At 48.3% G+C, this 17449-nt stretch overlaps 1 protein-coding gene across 4 annotated transcripts in view; it reads right to left on the bottom strand.

Annotated features, from left to right (window-relative positions):
* SEZ6L (seizure related 6 homolog like) overlaps positions 1-6795 on the bottom strand; it is a 182864-nt gene extending 176069 nt beyond the window's left edge. For all 4 annotated transcript variants that reach the window (XM_045081487.1, XM_045081488.1, XM_045081489.1 and 1 more), the window contains exon 1: positions 6695-6795. In XM_045081487.1, the coding sequence (XP_044937422.1) occupies positions 6695-6788 (94 nt within the window). In that variant the 5' untranslated portion in view covers positions 6789-6795. The remainder of the gene's footprint in view (positions 1-6694) is intronic.
* Between the last annotated feature and the right edge of the window lie 10654 nt (positions 6796-17449).

Genomic DNA, 17449 nt, shown 5'->3' with positions numbered 1-17449 from the left:
AGCTTCTCCTCTTGGCGAGCTGACTTGAGACACCTGGCATTTGCCCCTGGGTGAGAAAACACCTCCGCTCCCGGAGTCCAGCCAAACTGTCCTAATTTCTGGGCTAGTGTCTGCTCTCCATTTGGCCATGGCTATGTGATACCTCATACCCTAGCCTCTAGAACAAACTGGGCTTTGGAATTAAATAGTCCTGGGTTTAAATCACAATCGCATCATTCATTGCTTATAACACCTGGCAACTGCCAATACCGTTAAAAGACTCAGTTTCCTCATTTGTATTATCTACTTAGGGACATCACCTGATGTGGTGCTGAGGATGGATGAGGTGGGTGAGGATAACAGGAGTGAATATATAGAGTAAGCACAAGGACAGCCCTCTGGCACAGGGTAGACCCATGCTAAATGGGTATATTTTGCCATTCTTTCATAACACGCCCAGGAAGAAATGCACAGGAGTGCTTAGGGTCTTGAGCCTTCCACACCAACACCCAGCTCCCTGAAGCTTGACCTTCTGGTATGCATAAAGTATAAAGCCTCTTAATTTCCATGTCTCATCCCAGCCCTGTGAAGACAGCTTTGCATATGTGGTCGTAGTTACCGTAAGCCACATTACAAATGGGAAAACTGAGACTCATGGCTAGGAGGTCATTGAATTTAGGTTCCTGAACTTAAGAGCTTACAGAAACCAATTTCCCACACTTTAAGTTCTCCATTAATGGTTGAGTGGCCTGGGAACAGGAGAAATTACAAACAGCCAGAATTGTCAAAGTCAGCCAACAAACCACCCATTCTGCTCACTCTCTTTAGTGTAGTCTCCTTGGCTGGGAAGAGAATACTCTTTTCCTTTTGTCTTTTTCTCTTTCTCTCCTTCTTTCAGAGATATTAGGGGTTTGGAAAAATCCTAGTTGACACGTGTCTCTGTCCCACCAGGTTTTGGAGTTTGGAGAGCCAGTGTTCAGATCCACCCAGCCTGACCACACACCGATGGTGAAGGCATCTCGTACACACATTTCATTGAGAAATACAGCAGGACCCACCTTGGAAGACGCTGTGCCCAGCACTCAAGCTGCCATGCTCAGTGTCAGACTATCTGGATTCAAATCTTACCTCTGCCACTTCCTAGCTGTCGACCTTGAGCTTCCTGAACTGTCTCTCTAAGCCTTGGTTTCCTTATGTATGAAATGGAGAGGAATTGTGGAGATTAAATAAGATAACCTACACAAGTGTCTGACGTGTATTCAGTAACCATTAGATATGACAAAGATGAACGAACCACCCACACATATATTGTAACCTGTTCGACTTTATGACTCACTTTGATTCAACCAGTTTTATTTGAGTGCTTACTATACACCAGGAACAGTGGTGGGCAGAGAGTACCCGTCCAACATGCCTCTGACAAGTATGTATGGGCCCCTGTCTATGTATCAGCAAAATCTGCCCACGAACTTGGGGAATGCAGAATATGACAGGCATTAGAAAAATGATGCCAGATTGCAGCACTTCTTGTGACTCCCGACACACTGCTGGACCTCTCTGTGCCTCCACTTTCCCATTCTATAAAATGGGGGTAATAATAATTGGATCTATTGGGGCCATTGTGAGTGCTCTCTGAATGAATCTATACAAACCGCTTATCACGGGACTTGGAACAAAATTGACACTCGACGAATGCTCTTTGCATTATGGAAACACGGTTCCAGCTTTGTTGTAGGAAATTACTTCAGGAGGGTCCATGAGAATCAGCCCATTCTCTCTGGAACACCCTCACTCCCACCGCTTCACCAACACCCAAAGGCTGCTGGTGAAGAACTACAGTAACCAGAGGATTATGCAAATATGCAAATTCCATGAGGCAGCCTTTACCCTGCGCTGCTGCTGCTGCTGCTGTTGGTACTCAGCAGCTAGGACTGGCTGTCTTCAGAGAGGATTCCTTTGGTGTCATCACAACCTCTAGTGGACAACAGTGAGCACAGCGAACACCCCGCTTCATGGGCCTTTGTTTCAGCCTTCCTCTGCTGAGCCCAGGAAGTCCAGAGCAGAGCAGGGAGGATGGGCAGGTCTGATGATTTCTTTCACGTGTCAGGCTGGGTACCCACCAGCCTGTCCTTTCCACTCACTACTTCCCTCTCTCTAATTCCACTGGTGGGCGATGTGCTCCGAAAGTGAAACCTGCTTTCACTACTGTCACTACTTCACTGTAGAAATCCTGCCCCCTCACCCCACACCCTGCAACCCACCCCTAGCGGCTGGTCTCTGTCACATCCCTGCAGGGCCAGCTCAAATGCTACCTGCTCAGCCTTTCCTAACTAGGTCTGGCGAGAATGGACCACACCCCCCTGGAAGACCCCACAGCACTCTGATAATCCCCTCCTGAAGCACGGATCACAGGGCATGGATGCTAGTGGTTTTCTTCTGATCTCTCTTGCTAGGTTGTCATTGCTAGGGCAGGGACCTCATCATATGACCCAACTCTACGTGGGGTTGCTGCCTGCATAGAAAGTACTCAGTAAATGTTAAATGAATGAATGAGTTAATGTCTCTTCAAAAAGATTCTCTCTTTCTATCTCCTTTCCAACCATTACACTGCCAACTGCATCTCTGGTACCATGGACTCTACTTGCTGATGGTAATAGTGAGGTGCAAATAGTTACAGTATCAGACTTTGGGAAGAAAGGACACCTGCAACAGGTGAAAAAAAATTCTCACCTGCCACAGGTAGCATATAGTTACCTGGGGCTACTCATATCCCAACTCCAACTCCTCCTACACTGGCCTAAATTAGCTTATTTATGCCAACATCTGCTTCACACCAGCTTCAAGAACTCACTCTCTGGGTGCCTACTAATAGGGGCAACTTGCATTTTTGGAAAACAGAGAAGAAAACAGAGGAACATTACTTGAACATCTACTATGTGCCAGCTGTTTTACAAGGAAGTGTTACGCAATCATTGCTACCATCCTTCCAGACGGAGACAATTCTGTACCCCTGCCCCCATTCTGCAGATGGTAAAATGGAAGCTCAGAGAAGAGAGCTCTGCTGAAGGTCACACATTCATAACCAGGGGAGATGGACCTGGACCCAGGTTTTCAAAGCCGCAGTATTTCTTTTCCAGAACGCTATAAATCTAATACCAGTGACCAGCTCAAATTCTCCAGAACAACAGCCTTACCCTGGCCTCTTTGGCGTTTTGCAGTTCGGCTCCATGAAGGAAACCACAGCCTGGTAGGAAAAAGGGCAGCTGGACTCTGCATTCTGAAACTGCCTTTTGTGGAGCATTCTCCTTGCCTTCTTATCATCTTTCTTTACTCTTTTTCACAGCATGTCAAGTGTCATCAATAATTTCCCTGAGAAATAGGAATCAATTGTAGGAAGCAGAAAGGGGCATGGGTAGAGATGGAAGTGATGCCATCTTCAGACCTCTACTCTGCTGACCTTTGGCATTGCCCGCACTTGCTGGTTGCAAAGGTCAGAATTGGCCCCTTCTGCCCTAAGCCACCAACTACAGCTTTGAGCGCCCCTAGTGGAGGTCTGCAGCACCCCCTGTGGACCCAACAGGAGGACAGGTAAATTGAGCCCTTTTGAATAGCTTTTTGAATAGCAGGAATATACTTGTGAGCAAAACCACAAAACAAGCCACTCTAATCAGGAAACATCCTCTTGCCTTGGAAGAGGGAGGAAGGAATATAACATTATTTTCCTAATGTCTAACTAAGCCTTGTGAACACAAGAAGAATCCTTCAAGCTTAGATAAGGTGGCCCCTGGCAGGAGCAGCCAGAACTCCATGGAAAAGAATGGCAATCCATAATGAAAATAGTTGTTAAGTGAATTTAACAACAACGCACATTAGAGACTAGAGGAGGCAGCAAATCTGAGTCTTATTGAGCAATATTGAATTTCCTTTATTAATTCGAGAGAAAAAGAAAAGAAATGACACTCAGGCTCTGCAGTCTTAGCACGTAGCTACAATTATTCCCCATGTGCATATCTTAAGACAATAAGAAGCCTCTTCAAAAACAAGTTATACTTTATACTTATTCATGCCTTACAGCAAAATGGCCCAGAGAATCATGTGACCTGCATAAGAATGTAGCAACAAGTCCTTTTCAAGTATTTACAAATTGCAGGCAAGCAGGACTAGCTTGCAACACTGTATTAAATGTACCTATCTCCTGACATTAGTGGAAGTTGGGCTTCAGGTTAAAAATAGAATTTATTGTGGGACGCCTGGGTGGCTCAGTTGGTTAAGCAGCTGCCTTCGGCTCAGGTCATGATCCCAGCGTCCTGGGATCGAGTCCCACATCGGGCTCCTTGCTCGGCAGGAAGCCTGCTTCTCCCTCTGCCTCTGACTGCCATTCTGTCTGCCTGTGCTTGCTCTCTGCCCCCCTCTCTCTCTGATAAATAAATAAAATCTTTAATAAAAAAAAATAGAATTTATTGTGAAAGGTCAATTGTTTCCAAACGCACCATGAGAATTGGCAGTGCTCCTTGGCTATCCTCACTCCTTCCTTACCACTCAAGAGTCTTGAAGTCAGAAGCACATGGTTATTAATGAGCCTTCTGAAGTATTACATTAGTTGACTTTAATTTGGCAGTGAGGGGCACCTGGGTGGTTCAGTGGGTTAAAGCCTCTGCCTTTGGCTCAGGTTATGATCCCAGGGTCCTGGGATGGAACCCCACATCAGGCTTTCTGCTCAGCAGGGAGCCTGCTTCCCCCTCCCTCTCTCTCTGCCTGCCTCTCTGCCTACTTGTGATCTCTGTCTGTCAAATAAATAAATAAATAAAATCTTAAATATATATATACACATATATGGGCTAGTTGTAGTGTCAAACAGTTGGAAAAATAATATGAAATGTCTTAAAAATTAACACACACACATTTTGTGTTTGAAGCCAGTGAAGGAAGCAGGATATGAAATCCTTGTCTTGGATGACGATTCAGTATGTGCCATTAAGACATTTTTCCTGGAGGGCAGTGTATTGGAGAGCGGGGTCCTCAAAGGTAGAATCACTTTAGAAAAGCCAGGAAGATGCTGAGTAACTTTGGGTTCTTTCTGTGTGTTTGTCACAACACAGATTCAAAGGATGAGGGAGGGAGATGTGGACTCTGTTCAAGGCCACCAAGCCATTGTTGGAAAGACAGCTAATTAAGAAAGGGCATGCTGTGGTGGAAAGGATTTATGTAAACCAGTTCTCTTCCCCCATCTTTCCCAGAGAAATTGTCCAGACCTGATGTAAATTGTGAATATTATTGCTTCATAAAAGGGGGGTTCTTTAATGATATGCTTTGTTAAACAAAAGGTGATGAATTATTTCCTTTGCTTTGCACCCCGCGGCTCCACAGTTAAAGAGAAGGGGGTAGGGGATAAAATGCCTGATTTATGCTGAGGAGGGCACTCCAGGCCATGGGGAAGAGTTGGAGGGAAAGGGACCCAGAGCTGGGGCCCACGGAGCTAAGAGCTGTCCGCGGCCTTTGGTGCTGAAGCAGGTGTGCCGGCCAGGAGTCCAGAACTCCCTAGCGAGAAAGGGTACCGCCTGTGCTCCAGCTCCAGGTCAAGACGGTCCAAACAGACATCGAGGCTCCAGATGGGGAGGGTGTGCGCCCTCCAACTGTCTTCAGACTGGGCAGACCCTGCAGCTGCCTGCTTATTTACCGCGTAAGGAGCGCTTTTCTGGAAGCGGGAGCTGGACCTTTCAGAGAAGGCTAGGTTGAGTTGTTACCAACGCTCTCCTCCACTTTGGGGTCTCCTACTGACTGATTAAATTCTCAAAGCTCTTGGGTTTAGCTCTGGATTAATGACGTGTACAACCCCCAACACACAACTTTTCCTGGGGGACCTCAGCGGGGTGGAGAAGAGGGTGTGATTCTGGGTCTGGGAAGGAGGAGCAACTACCCTTCGCTAAACTTGGACCCCCTTTCCAAACCCGCAAGCACGTGGTGGGTGAAACTAGCACCCCTACTTCCCCAATTCATAATAGTGTTGAGACACTAGGCTGTCCGGTGCGCGTGGGAGGAAAAGTGTCCGCTCGGGTTCCCGACGGTGACCTGACATCTTCCCTCCCTCCCCCGCCAAGTTCCGAGAACCCTAAGGACCCCCGACTGGCCTCCAAACGAAAGCCACACCCAGTTCGGCATCCAGACACCTGGTTGGGATCAGTCCAGGCACCCGGTCTTACAGGACAGCCTGAACCAAAAGGAGGCAAGGGGTCCTAGAGTGGGAGGGCGCGGCACTACGAAGCCCCCAGATGCACGGTTCAAGTCTAGTCCTCAGTTAAAGGGCGGGTCAGCTGCCCCCCTTCTCGTCCTCTCCCTGAAAGGGTGAGAATTATCTGGCACCCAGCCCCGGGTGCGGTTGCAGAGAGCTCCGGGTATCTGAGGTTTGGAGGCGACCCCACTGCAAGGAGATTGTCTGGGGCTGCAAAGGGAAGTCAGCCCCACAGCCGGGCACACTGAAAGGGAGCCCGCAGCCGAAGCAAGGAAGCGCCGGAGTCCTTCAGACACATCCCCGCCTCCACACTCCCATCAGCCCGGGCCGAGGGGACGCGGTTCCCAGCCCCGAATTTGGGCGACCGCCCCCGCTTTCCAACCCGGCGGGCGGCGCTACAGAAGCTCAGGTCGGCCGCAACCCCCTGCTGCCCCGCACTAGCCGCAACTTTGCCCCTTCCCCCGCCCCGCCCCTCCAGGCGCTTACCTCCTGCCAGAGCTGCCGCGGGGCTCCCCAGGAGCAGGGCGAGGAGCAGCGAGGTCCCGCCGAGTCCCGCGGCGGGCGGCCGGGCCGCGGGCATCGTGGCTGCGGGGGGCTCGGGGCCGCGGGCTGCGGGCAGGCGGACGGCGCGGGAGCCGGGAAGCGGGGAGGCGGCGAGCGCGCAGGGCAGGCGGGGCGAGGGAGGGGGCCGGGGGCCGGGGCAGCCGCCGGAGCCCCCAGGGCGGACGCGCGCTCAGCCCCGCGATCGCTCTGGCGGAGCAGCGCCGGGCGCGGGCGGGCGAGTGAGGAGGAGCCGGCGAGCGAGCGAGCAAGCGAGCTAAGCGGGGAGCGAGCGGGAGGAGGGAGGGGGCTGGGGCCGAGTCTGTGCCGAGCGAGTGCGACGAGGGAGGGAGGGGGCGGGCGGGCCGCAGGGAGAGGGGCCGCCGCGCCCCAGGGCCAACCTCCTTCTCCAGCCGCGGCCCGTGTGCCCCGCGAAGTTTAACGCCAATTCCCCTGGTGTCCTGTGGGCCGAGCGTTTCCTCCCGGCGGATGCTCACAGCAGTCCGGTGCTGCCAGGCGAGGCCGTAGAGCTTCCTGACCATTTTCCAGACGGGGAGGTGGAGGCCTCAAAACCCAGCGCAGCCTTCAGGCTGCGTTCGAGCAGTCTAGAGCTTTCTATCGCTAGGCCTCCAGGAGAGGTCCCAGTCCCAGTTCTCTCAGTTGTATGGCAGCCCTTCCAGGGCCTTTTGGGCCCCAACCAGCCGTCTGCTCTGACAGTATCCTGTGTTTCCAACGTGAGTCCTGTAACCTAGAAAGTCTTCAACTCTGGGGATTCGATGAGAGCTGTCAGTCTCCCTAGAACAATACAAATGGCCATGAAATTGTGCATCTAATACATGGTTGGGGGGCGGGGTGCTCCAGGCCTGTGAAAACCCAACTAGGGGCTATAAATTAAAATTTATAAAGAGTTTCCTCTTTCACATCCCCGTTGTCAACCGAGCGCCAGAGCTAGCCAAGGCTTCCTCTGAGCTCAGCCCCTTAGCTCTGCTATATTTACGCCCTTCCCCCATCTGAGTTCAAGACCCACCCTCCATGTTGTGCTCTTGCCCAGCCCTGATTTCCAGCATCTTGTCTTTTCTCCACAAATGGAGGTGGTGAGGGACAGTAGATGTGGGAGACAGGCAAATGCCTGGGAACAGCCATGGCCAAGGGCTACATGAGGGACAGGCTTGTAAGCACTCCCAGAGACTCAGACGGACTGTGTGGGCTACCTTTGCAGAACTGCCAGCTTCCCAGGCCTGTCACCCCAATTTAGAAGCCCTCCCTCGCCCTCCCCCTATTCCACCTTGCCACACTATCTCCACATTGCAGCCTGAGCAGGCAGAGGGAGCAGATGGAGAGAAGGTTGCAGACAGCACGGGAGGAATATGTCTTTAGCTGAGAGGTGGAGCTGGGAGTCCCTACAAAGAATAGGTGGGGGAGGTGAGCGCAGGGTGGAAGAGGGCTGGAGGGGAAAGGGAGCACTATGGCCTAGGGGATCAAAAGACCCCTACACCCAAAGCTTTCCCATTCATTCATGCATTCAGTGTTTTTTATAGGGCACTCACTACAGATGCACAAAGAGTCCCTAGGAAAACCCATTTCTTGCCTGCAAGTTTCCATTCCTGCTATTTACCTGGTGGTTTTTATAAAGAGGGAGGCTGAGACAGAGGGTACAGAACAGCTGATTTCTCCATTGGGGAAGATGAAGCCTCCCATTGTTTTGCTGTAGTAGCCCCAAAGCTCTGTAGGGGGTGACTTTGCCCCGATCTCATCCATCATCATACACTTAGGGCCTGCACAGTACTGGTGTGCAGTAGGCACATGGGCATTCTTTTTTTTTTTTTGGATTTATTTATTTATTTATTTATTTGACAGAGAGAGATCACAAGTAGACAGAGAGGCAGGCAGAGAGAGAGAGAGGAGGAAGCAGGCTCCCCGCTGAGCAGAGAGCCCGATGCGGGGCTCGATCCCAGGACCCTGGGATCATGACCTGAGCCGAAGGCAGAGGCTTAACCCACTGAGCCACCCAGGCGCCCCAGCACATGGGCATTCTTGTTGAATGGAACATAGACAAGCAAAGAAACTGAGGAAAACAGAAAGGGAGAAGGTGAGTGAAAGAAAAACAAAGTGACAGGCCAGTTCCTCACTTGGCGGCAAGGAAACAGGTGCTTGCAAGCATCTCCTGTTTGCCAGGGGCTCTTACCACACTGTACGTAGCAGCTCATGTCAATTTCATCATAATCCTTCACCGTGAGACATGATTGACTCCATTTGACAGATAAGCACCTGAGTCCTCGAGAAGGTCACAACCTAGCTGAGGTCACGTGGCTAGGAAGCGACAGCACAAGGTAGATTCAAGATCAGGTCTGAGTCCAGAGCCAGAAACCATCCCCTCTCAGGAATTGTATGGCTGTCTCCATGCTATGACTGTGTGGATGTCCCTGGTGTTTTGACAGCTCCTTGTTATTAGTCATTCTTCAATGACTAAAAGTTCATCATCAGGATCACTCTTTTGGTAAAGGCATCTAGAAGATCATTACTTGCATGCGAGTATATTATATGGGAGAAGTACTACTGTGAAATTAATTAAGCCATTGAATAACACAGGATTTGCTCATTTCGTTGGCCAGCTGATTTACTTTCCCTTGCCTGGAGAATAGTTCTGAGACAATCAGACATAGACCTTGCAATCTGAGATTATGATGGTGGGAAGGCTCTCTCTCTTTATTTAAGATCCCTTCCCCAATAAGAAGAAATGCTGTGATGAGAATAACATTTATGAGAAGAGCAGCTTGTAGATGAAACTATCTACATTTTTGATACTCACATTACAGGTGAGGAAACTGAGCCTCAGGGAGACAGTGACTTGCTCAAAATCATACACTTGGTCTACTTTTTGTCAGGCTCATGCTCTGTTACTACAGGACACCTGTATCTTTGGTTCTGGTATCAATGCGGACTTCTTGCTACCCACAGCTGCCCAGGGCAAGAATCCTAGCATCTGTGCAGGTGTGTGTGTCCACAATTCTGTCTACATGTTGCCACTGGATAAATCAACTCTTAGGCAATTAAAATTGGTTAGGAGACAAGGGATTAGATCTTGTCCTCACCTCTTTCTGCTGGGTAAGAAGGGCAAGTTCTTTAACCTCTCTGAGCCTTATTTTCCTCTTCTGAGGAGAAGAGATAAGAATAACACTTACCATGGGGGCTGATTGACCCAAGTGGATAACAATATCCCTGTGACATGAGGGGATACAATAACATTTATTTCATAGGGTTAGAGACAAGTTCCCATGAGCTGATAAACTAAATCACTGAGCCCAGTTCAGACTGTAAGGAAAACACTCAGCTTCATTCTCAAAAATTTCATGTTGTATGAGACAGCAGCCATTTAGGAATTCCTGATTTTGATCTCTCCCCTGATAAATTGTTGTGTAATCCTAGGTAAGTCACCAGCCCGTCTATCCATCCACCTATCCATCCATCCACGCATCTGTCCATTCAATTGCCCACGGCACTCACTCATCCATCTATCTACAAACAGTACTTGAACATCTACTATTTTTTGAGTAGCCACTGGGTGCCAAATTCTTACAAGATGCTGTGGGTGCTGAAGACTCCATCCATTGCTCTCTAGGGCTAGAGTCTAGTGGAGTCTAGAGACATGATTGCCAAATCCTTTCCAGGATTGATGTTCTATGCCAAGGGAGACAGTGTAGCAAAGTGGTTAAAGCAGGCTTCGAAACCTGGCAGATCTAAATTTGAATTGTTTCTCTCCTGCTAACAGCTGTGTGATATTGAACGACTGACCTAACTTTTTTGAAACTGTTTCAGTGAAGACCTGTGACTTAGATTAAATGAGACAATTGTGGGGCTCCTTGGTGGCTCAGTCCTTAAGCATCTTCCTTCAGCTCAGGTCATGATCCCAGGGTCCTGAGATCAAGCCCTGCCTCTAGTTCCTTGTTCAGTGGGGAGACTACTTCTCCCTCTCCCATTCCCCCTGCTTGTGTTCCCTCTCTCACTGTATCTCTCTCTGTCAAATAAATAAAATCTTTTAAAAAATAAATGAGACAATTATTAGAAAGCATTTAGGGTAGTACACATAGCATACAGTAAACTCTCCATCCATCTGTCCAACCATTCATCCACCCATCCCACCAACAATTCTTTTTTTTTTTTTTTTGAGCATCTATCAGGTGCCAGGAACTGGAACTGTTCTAGCAATGAAGGATGAACAGAAACTGTTCTAGGAACAAAGGATGCAGCAGTTAACAAAGGATGCAGCAGTTAACGAGATAAACCCAGTTAACCGTAAGCCGTAAGCTCTCTGGAGCTTACCTGGTATAGGTGAGAGATGGACAGTAAATCCTTTACTAATTTAGAATTTCCAAATGCTCCTTTACTAATTTAGAATTTCCAAATGCTCCAGGTTCTATGAGGAAGAAGAATGGGGTGATTTGAGAGTGAAGGAGGCAAGCTCTTTTTTGAGCGATGGGGAATGGCCTCCCAGGACCAGAAGGCATTTAAGCAGAGAAGTGATTAGTAAGAAGAAGCTACCAGGCCAAGATCTGGGGAGGAACATGGTCCGGGCAGGGGACACAGAAAGCACAGGATATGACGCTGAAATAGGGTCATTGCAATAAATGGTGGCCATTGCCAGGATACTTCTGTTTAGTCATTTCTCTATCCACACAGATCACAGTGCACCAGGGCTTGATTTTGAGATCTGTATACTCAGTTTGACTTTCTCCATGAACTACCATGTCAAGTGTTTCAAAGTTATCCACACTCCTGCCCAATCCAAACCCAGCACCACATTTCACCCCAGGAATACCTGCTGTTAGGAAGGGCTTTGCTAAGGTGGGAGGGCGCGGGGTTTGGATATAACTTCTGTCTTGGAGTAAAAGTGAAATGCAAAAAGAGACATCTTGAGAGAGAGGGAGAGAGTTTGAAACAACAAAACAGCCATAGTAGTAGCCCAGGAGACAAATTCATTCTGGGTCTTTGAAGGGCAGCCTGAGCATCCAACCAGCCTCCCCTCCAGTGTTCTCAATAAGGTCTTCCTACCTTCCCATGAGCCCATGAAGCCCCTTGCCAAGCAAAGTGGCTGTCACATCACTTTCTCCAGATGCTAACAAGGGAACGGTCAGTGGTGAAACAGCCAGCCTCCTCCAGCATGTCCACATTACCTAGTAAGAAACAATTATGTCTCTTGGGTTTCCTTGGAAATGCTTGATCTGTCTATACCACCTGCCCTGGCTCTGGAGAAATGTCCATGCACAGGGAAACAGTGCCTTTATTTCAAGCTGAAAGTTTACAGAATACAAAGTGAGCCTACAAACTGGATTTGCTTTCTCTAGAAGCTTGTCTGGCCAGATGAGATGGAAAACCAGTGTACTTTGGAGACGTGAAGGAGGCTGAAGGAAAGGAACAAACATAGGATGTGATAAGACCCCACAGCCAAGTTCCTGCAAACCCAGCCAGGAGACATCCTGGGTTTATGCTTTTGGGCCTCAAAGGTGAGGGAAAAAAAATCAATTAAAGATACTGTGTATATTTATATACTCTGTTGGCATTATAAACTGTAACATGTACATTTTTCAGACCATGAAGAACAGCCTAATTCTGCAAAGAGGCACACGCCTATGGACTCTTCTCAGACTTTTATGTTTGGTGACCTGAGGAACACCTGTGTCCTTGGGGATCAGCAGGTGTATTTGGCCTCAGATGTGCCTCAGTTTCCTTCTCCAAGTGTCAGCTTGAGACCTGTTTTCTTGTCTGTATTAAGAGATATCAGTGATGATTTCCTAGGGGTTTTGTAATGGTAAGAGAGAGGATGCAATGTTGAACCAAGTGTCCATCCTGCAGTAGGCACTCAATAAAAGAGAGTAATTACATTGTAGCATACAGACCGTAAGGGAGAAACACAGCCCAAATGCCACAAATAGCTCTTCTCTGATAGGATTTCTTAAGTGTTTTTTTTTTTTTTTAAAGATTTTATTTATTTATTTGACAGAGAACACAAGTAGGCAGAAAGGCAGGTAGAGAGAGAGGAGGAAGCAGGCTCCCTGCTGATCAGAGAGCCCGATGTGGGACTCGATCCCAGGACCTGAGATCATGACCCGAGCTGAAGGCAGCGGCTTAACCCACTGAGCCACCCAGGCGCCCGTAAGTGTTTTTATATATGTCTAGACCCAGAAGAAGGTTCAGCTGGGGCTAAGGGTACAGAAAAAGTAAAACTCCTAAGCCCATCAGGGGACTCGGCCAATCTAACACATTCTCTGTGTGACTCACCTCACTCAAATTGAATGGAGGTGGCACCGTTCTGTTTGAACGCAGACACATCCTCCAACCCTTCGCCTTCCTTGCCTACGTCACCATGTTCATCCATATACAGTACCAAAAAGGTCCCTGCTACCGGGCATCCTGCCCTTCTTCCCAGCTTCCTGCCCAAAGCCCAGCCTTTGTCCCCAGGAAGTCAGAGGAGGGTGGGGAGGGAAGACGACTAATGTCTGAGGCTTAGAGGGTCTGAGTTTTTCCATTACCTTCATGCTGTACTCCAGAAGGAAGCACTACCCAGCAACAGTAGGAACGGAGGCCAAGAAATATCCCCCTGGAGATCAGAAACCCAAGGAACAGTGGGTGGGAGCTGGAGAGCCACGAGGCCACCCCACTAAATCCCGTGTGCTGTCTGTAGATCCCTTGTCTTCACTGATTCTTACTTCATCCACATGAAAAAGGAAAATAATTACGAAAAGTGATCACTCAAACCTTCCCTGAGTGGCTCCATCTTGGGCCTGTGGTTTTCTTTTCTTTTTTAAATTTAATTATTTTTTTTCAGTGTTCCAAGATTCATTGTTTATGCACCACACCCAGTGGTTTTCATTTTTTTAACAGTGGTATCCGCTTCCACGCCTGAGAGATGCTCTATTCCACTGCAAACTCTCCAGATGAGAATCAAAGCTGATGTTATAATGTATCTGCTTAGAGTTTACCACTTGATATCTCATTTAATGCTTATGGCCACCACAGGAAGTTGTATTATTATAACCCAAACTCCTACTCTAGCCTGTAGGGCCCCCCAGATCCAGCCCCCCTTCCTCTCTGACTTCGTGGTTCCTTCAGGGACGTCCAATTGCAAATAATCCTTTTTAAAAAATTGTAAAATTCAATTAATTACTATGTAGTATATTATTAGTTTCAGATGTAGAGTTCAGTGCATCTGAACTCATTACATCATGTGGTCCTTAATAAATATCATGTGCTCATTACATCATGTGCCCTGCTTAATGCCCATCACCCAGGTACCCCATCCCTCCACCCCCTCCCATCCAGCAACCCTCGGTTTGTTTCCTATGATTAAGAGTCTCTTATGGTTTGTCTCCCTCTCTGGTTTTCTCAGATTTCTCCCTCTTGTTTTATTTTTCCTTTCCTTCCCCCATGATCCTCTGCTTTGTTTCTTAAATTTCACATATGAGTGAGATCATATGATAATTGTCTTTCTCTGATTGATTTATTTCACTTAGCACAATACCCTCTAGTTCCTTCCATGTCATTGCAAATGGCAAGATTTCATTTCTTTGATGGCTGAGTAGTATTCCATTAGATATATATATATATCCCCTAATCCAAATGTGCTTCTCAGGATTTGGTTCTCGCTGTCCCCCTATCTGGAAGTCTCTTCCTCCTGATAGACACATGGCTGGCTCTTTCTCATCCTTCCATGGTCAGCTAGAATGGCATCTCCTCAGGGAACACTTGCCCAGTTTTAAATTTTCCTGAGCAAGTATCACCACCTAAAATCATCTTTCTTATTTACTGACATGTTTGCAGGGGTATTATCTGTGTTCTCCCACTAGATTCTAAAATCTGTGAGATCCGTGAGCTCAAGAAATTTTCCAGCACAAAGCACATAGGGAGGTTTCCAAGGAAGTCTCATTCAATATTGAATGAAGAAATGAAGGAATGAAGGAATGAACCTCCACTTTGCAGGGGAGTAAAAAAAAGAGACTCAGAGGGATGAGGGAATTTGCTCAGCAGCCACCAGGCAGGAAGTGTGGAAGAACCGGGCTCAAACCTAGGACGGTCTGACCTCCAGTTCAAGTTTATAACCATTTCACCACACCACCTCTGGGATCCGGGAACAGGTGATGCTTCCCAGCAGCGAGACTCTAAACCAGCAGGGGTTCCCAGCCAGAGACATGATCTAAGTGCCAACATCTGAATGTCTGTGAGCATTTCGAGTCGTTTGGAGAAAAGGCAACGTTAGCGGTACCATTATGGCCTGCTGTTCTCCATGCCATCACCGCCATCCCCACCTATTAAAATAATGGTATGAAAAATAAACAGCCTTTATGGACAATTTTATACAACCCATGCATTGTTTGTTTCTCTCACCGTTACCATGGCAGTGATGTTCTCCTGATAACTTCTGAGTTTCTACATGATGGAAGGGAATGAAATAAAGTTGCTTGGGAGAAAATTGCCAAACAAAGGGTTTTTTTTCCTCTGGATGCTGCACACACCCTCACCACCACCCCCGCCCCAGCACTCAACTGCAGCTGCACCCTGAATTCTTAGGCACAGAATAAAGGCTCCCCAGTGCCTGTAATGGGAAGGCCAGGGGTCTCTGTGGGGTGCTAAGGCCTCTGCTATGTGGCTTCTGCTCCTACCCTTTATCTTGTCACACACACCTTGCTGTAGGTGATCCCTTTCCTCCTATGTCCCTCCCCGCCTTGATGTTTCCCACCTCCACACATTTGCTCACGCTGCTTCAGTTTACCTGAGCTATACATCTTCCTTCCACATCTCTGCCAGGCCACCGCTATTCATTTTTTCAAGTTGAAGTTTTGGTGTGACACAGCAACCCCCCTCCTTTCCCACCCATCCCCCAATCTGGATGAGATTCTTTCCTCCCAGATCCCTGGTCCCCTTCAAGCCTAGCATTTCTCCATCGATCGTACAGTCACCCAGCCAGCAAGCTACTCAAGGACAGGCACAGTGTTTTATTCAGAGTCTAACACTATGCCAGGAACATGGTTGATTTTCTACAACTTCTTGTTAACCCCAGTTAGAAGAAAAAAAAAAAAAATCAGATGATCTGAGAGGCTGCCTAAGGGCATGATGTCTAAGAGTAGCTCCTGCGTTGGGAATAAATGTAGAGGGACTGAGATCAAAGCCCTGGGCCAAAGCAATGCTTCTCAACCTTGGCTGCTCCTTGGAATCACCTGGAAGACTTTAGAAACTCCTGTGCTGCCAGGATGCAATCCAAGTTAATAATATCAGACTCCTGGGAGTGAACCCAGGCATATGTTTCCTTTAAAGTTCCCCAGGGAAGGGCGCCTGGGTGGCTCAGCTGGTTAAAGCCTCTGCCTTTGGCTTAGGTCGTGATCCCAGGGTCCCAGGATCAAGCTCTGCATCAGGTTCTCTGCTCAGCGGGAGCCTGCTTCCCCCTCTTCTGCCTACCTCTCTGCATACTTGTAATCTCTGCCAAATACGTAAGATTTTTTTTAAGTTCCCCAGGGGACCCCAGTATGGAGGGGGGCTGAGAACCTCTGGCTCAAGGTTCCCATGCCCAGCCCTAACCACACAATCTATGGGACCAGGGTCTCCTGGGGGCTGAGGCCAAATATCCAGAGCCAGGACTGAACGAAGATATGCTCACATTATGCTCGACAGGTGCTTTCTGTGTATCACAACATAATTCTAACCTTAGTTTACAACATCAGCATCCCGAGGCTGAGGTTCAGAAGATGGGGGGATTGGCTGTGTTTGCATACCCAGGCATGATTGGGACCCAGGTCTGCCTCTCTCCAGAATCCATGCCCTTGAACATTTGTTGAAGGTAGATAAACGGGGTAGCTAGGAATGGGAGATGTGAGAAGCACCTGCGCACTGGGGTAAGCGTTGCTACCTAGGAGTTCCATTTGTCTTAGGCGTGGCTTATACCATTTCCCTCCTTCTTGGTGCCCTGTTTCCTTCCCACACCCCCAAGTTCTTCCACTGGGTGTAAGGTGCAGCAGGACCAGCCAGCAGCTGAGTTGGGGGGAGGAGGTCTGGTCATCGCAAACCACCCTGAGAAGCCAAATTCAACAGTTCCCAGGGCCTGAAAGGAAGAGGGGCTTTGCCGCCCCCCCCCCCCCCCCCCCCCCGCGCGCGATGGTTCAGCATGGGAGGGTGAGTGCTGCGCTCCCCACACCCTCCGTGCTGACTTGGCGTCCAAATACCTTCTTGGAACTTGTTTTCCAGCAGATATTTATTGTGTACTTTTTAAGTGTCAGGTTCTGTCCCCACAACAGCCCTCTAAACCAAGTCACCTTCAAAAAAGCAAGAACAAGAGAATACACGATTCTATTTTCCAGGTTTTGCACAAATCTTAGTGAAGTCTTCCCTGACTAATGGGTTTAAAATTACAACCCCTCTTTATCTTGCCCCCCTACACCACACGCGCCTGACCTCCTGTCTGGCTTCATTTCTTCCCACAGCACTTCTGAGCATCTGAGTCTTCTGTATTTTCATTTATGTGTTATTTACGCCTGCCTCCTCCAACTGGGATGTCAGGCTCCTGAGGGCAGGGATTTGGGTCTCTTCTGTTTACTCTTGTATCCCTAGCACTTAGATGGGCATTTGGACATGATTGATACAGTACCTTTGTTGAATGAATGAGTCCACATTTTACTTACACTCTGGGTTATATTTTCTTAGCATGTCAAACATAAA

Source organism: Mustela putorius, unplaced genomic scaffold (genome assembly GCF_011764305.1).
Source record: "Mustela putorius furo isolate JIRA1106 unplaced genomic scaffold, ASM1176430v1.1 tig00000578_pilon_pilon_pilon, whole genome shotgun sequence".
NCBI classification, from domain to species: domain Eukaryota; kingdom Metazoa; phylum Chordata; class Mammalia; order Carnivora; family Mustelidae; genus Mustela; species Mustela putorius.
The sequence above is the reverse complement of the archived record's forward strand: the minus strand, read 5'-3'. Positions and strand labels throughout refer to the sequence as shown.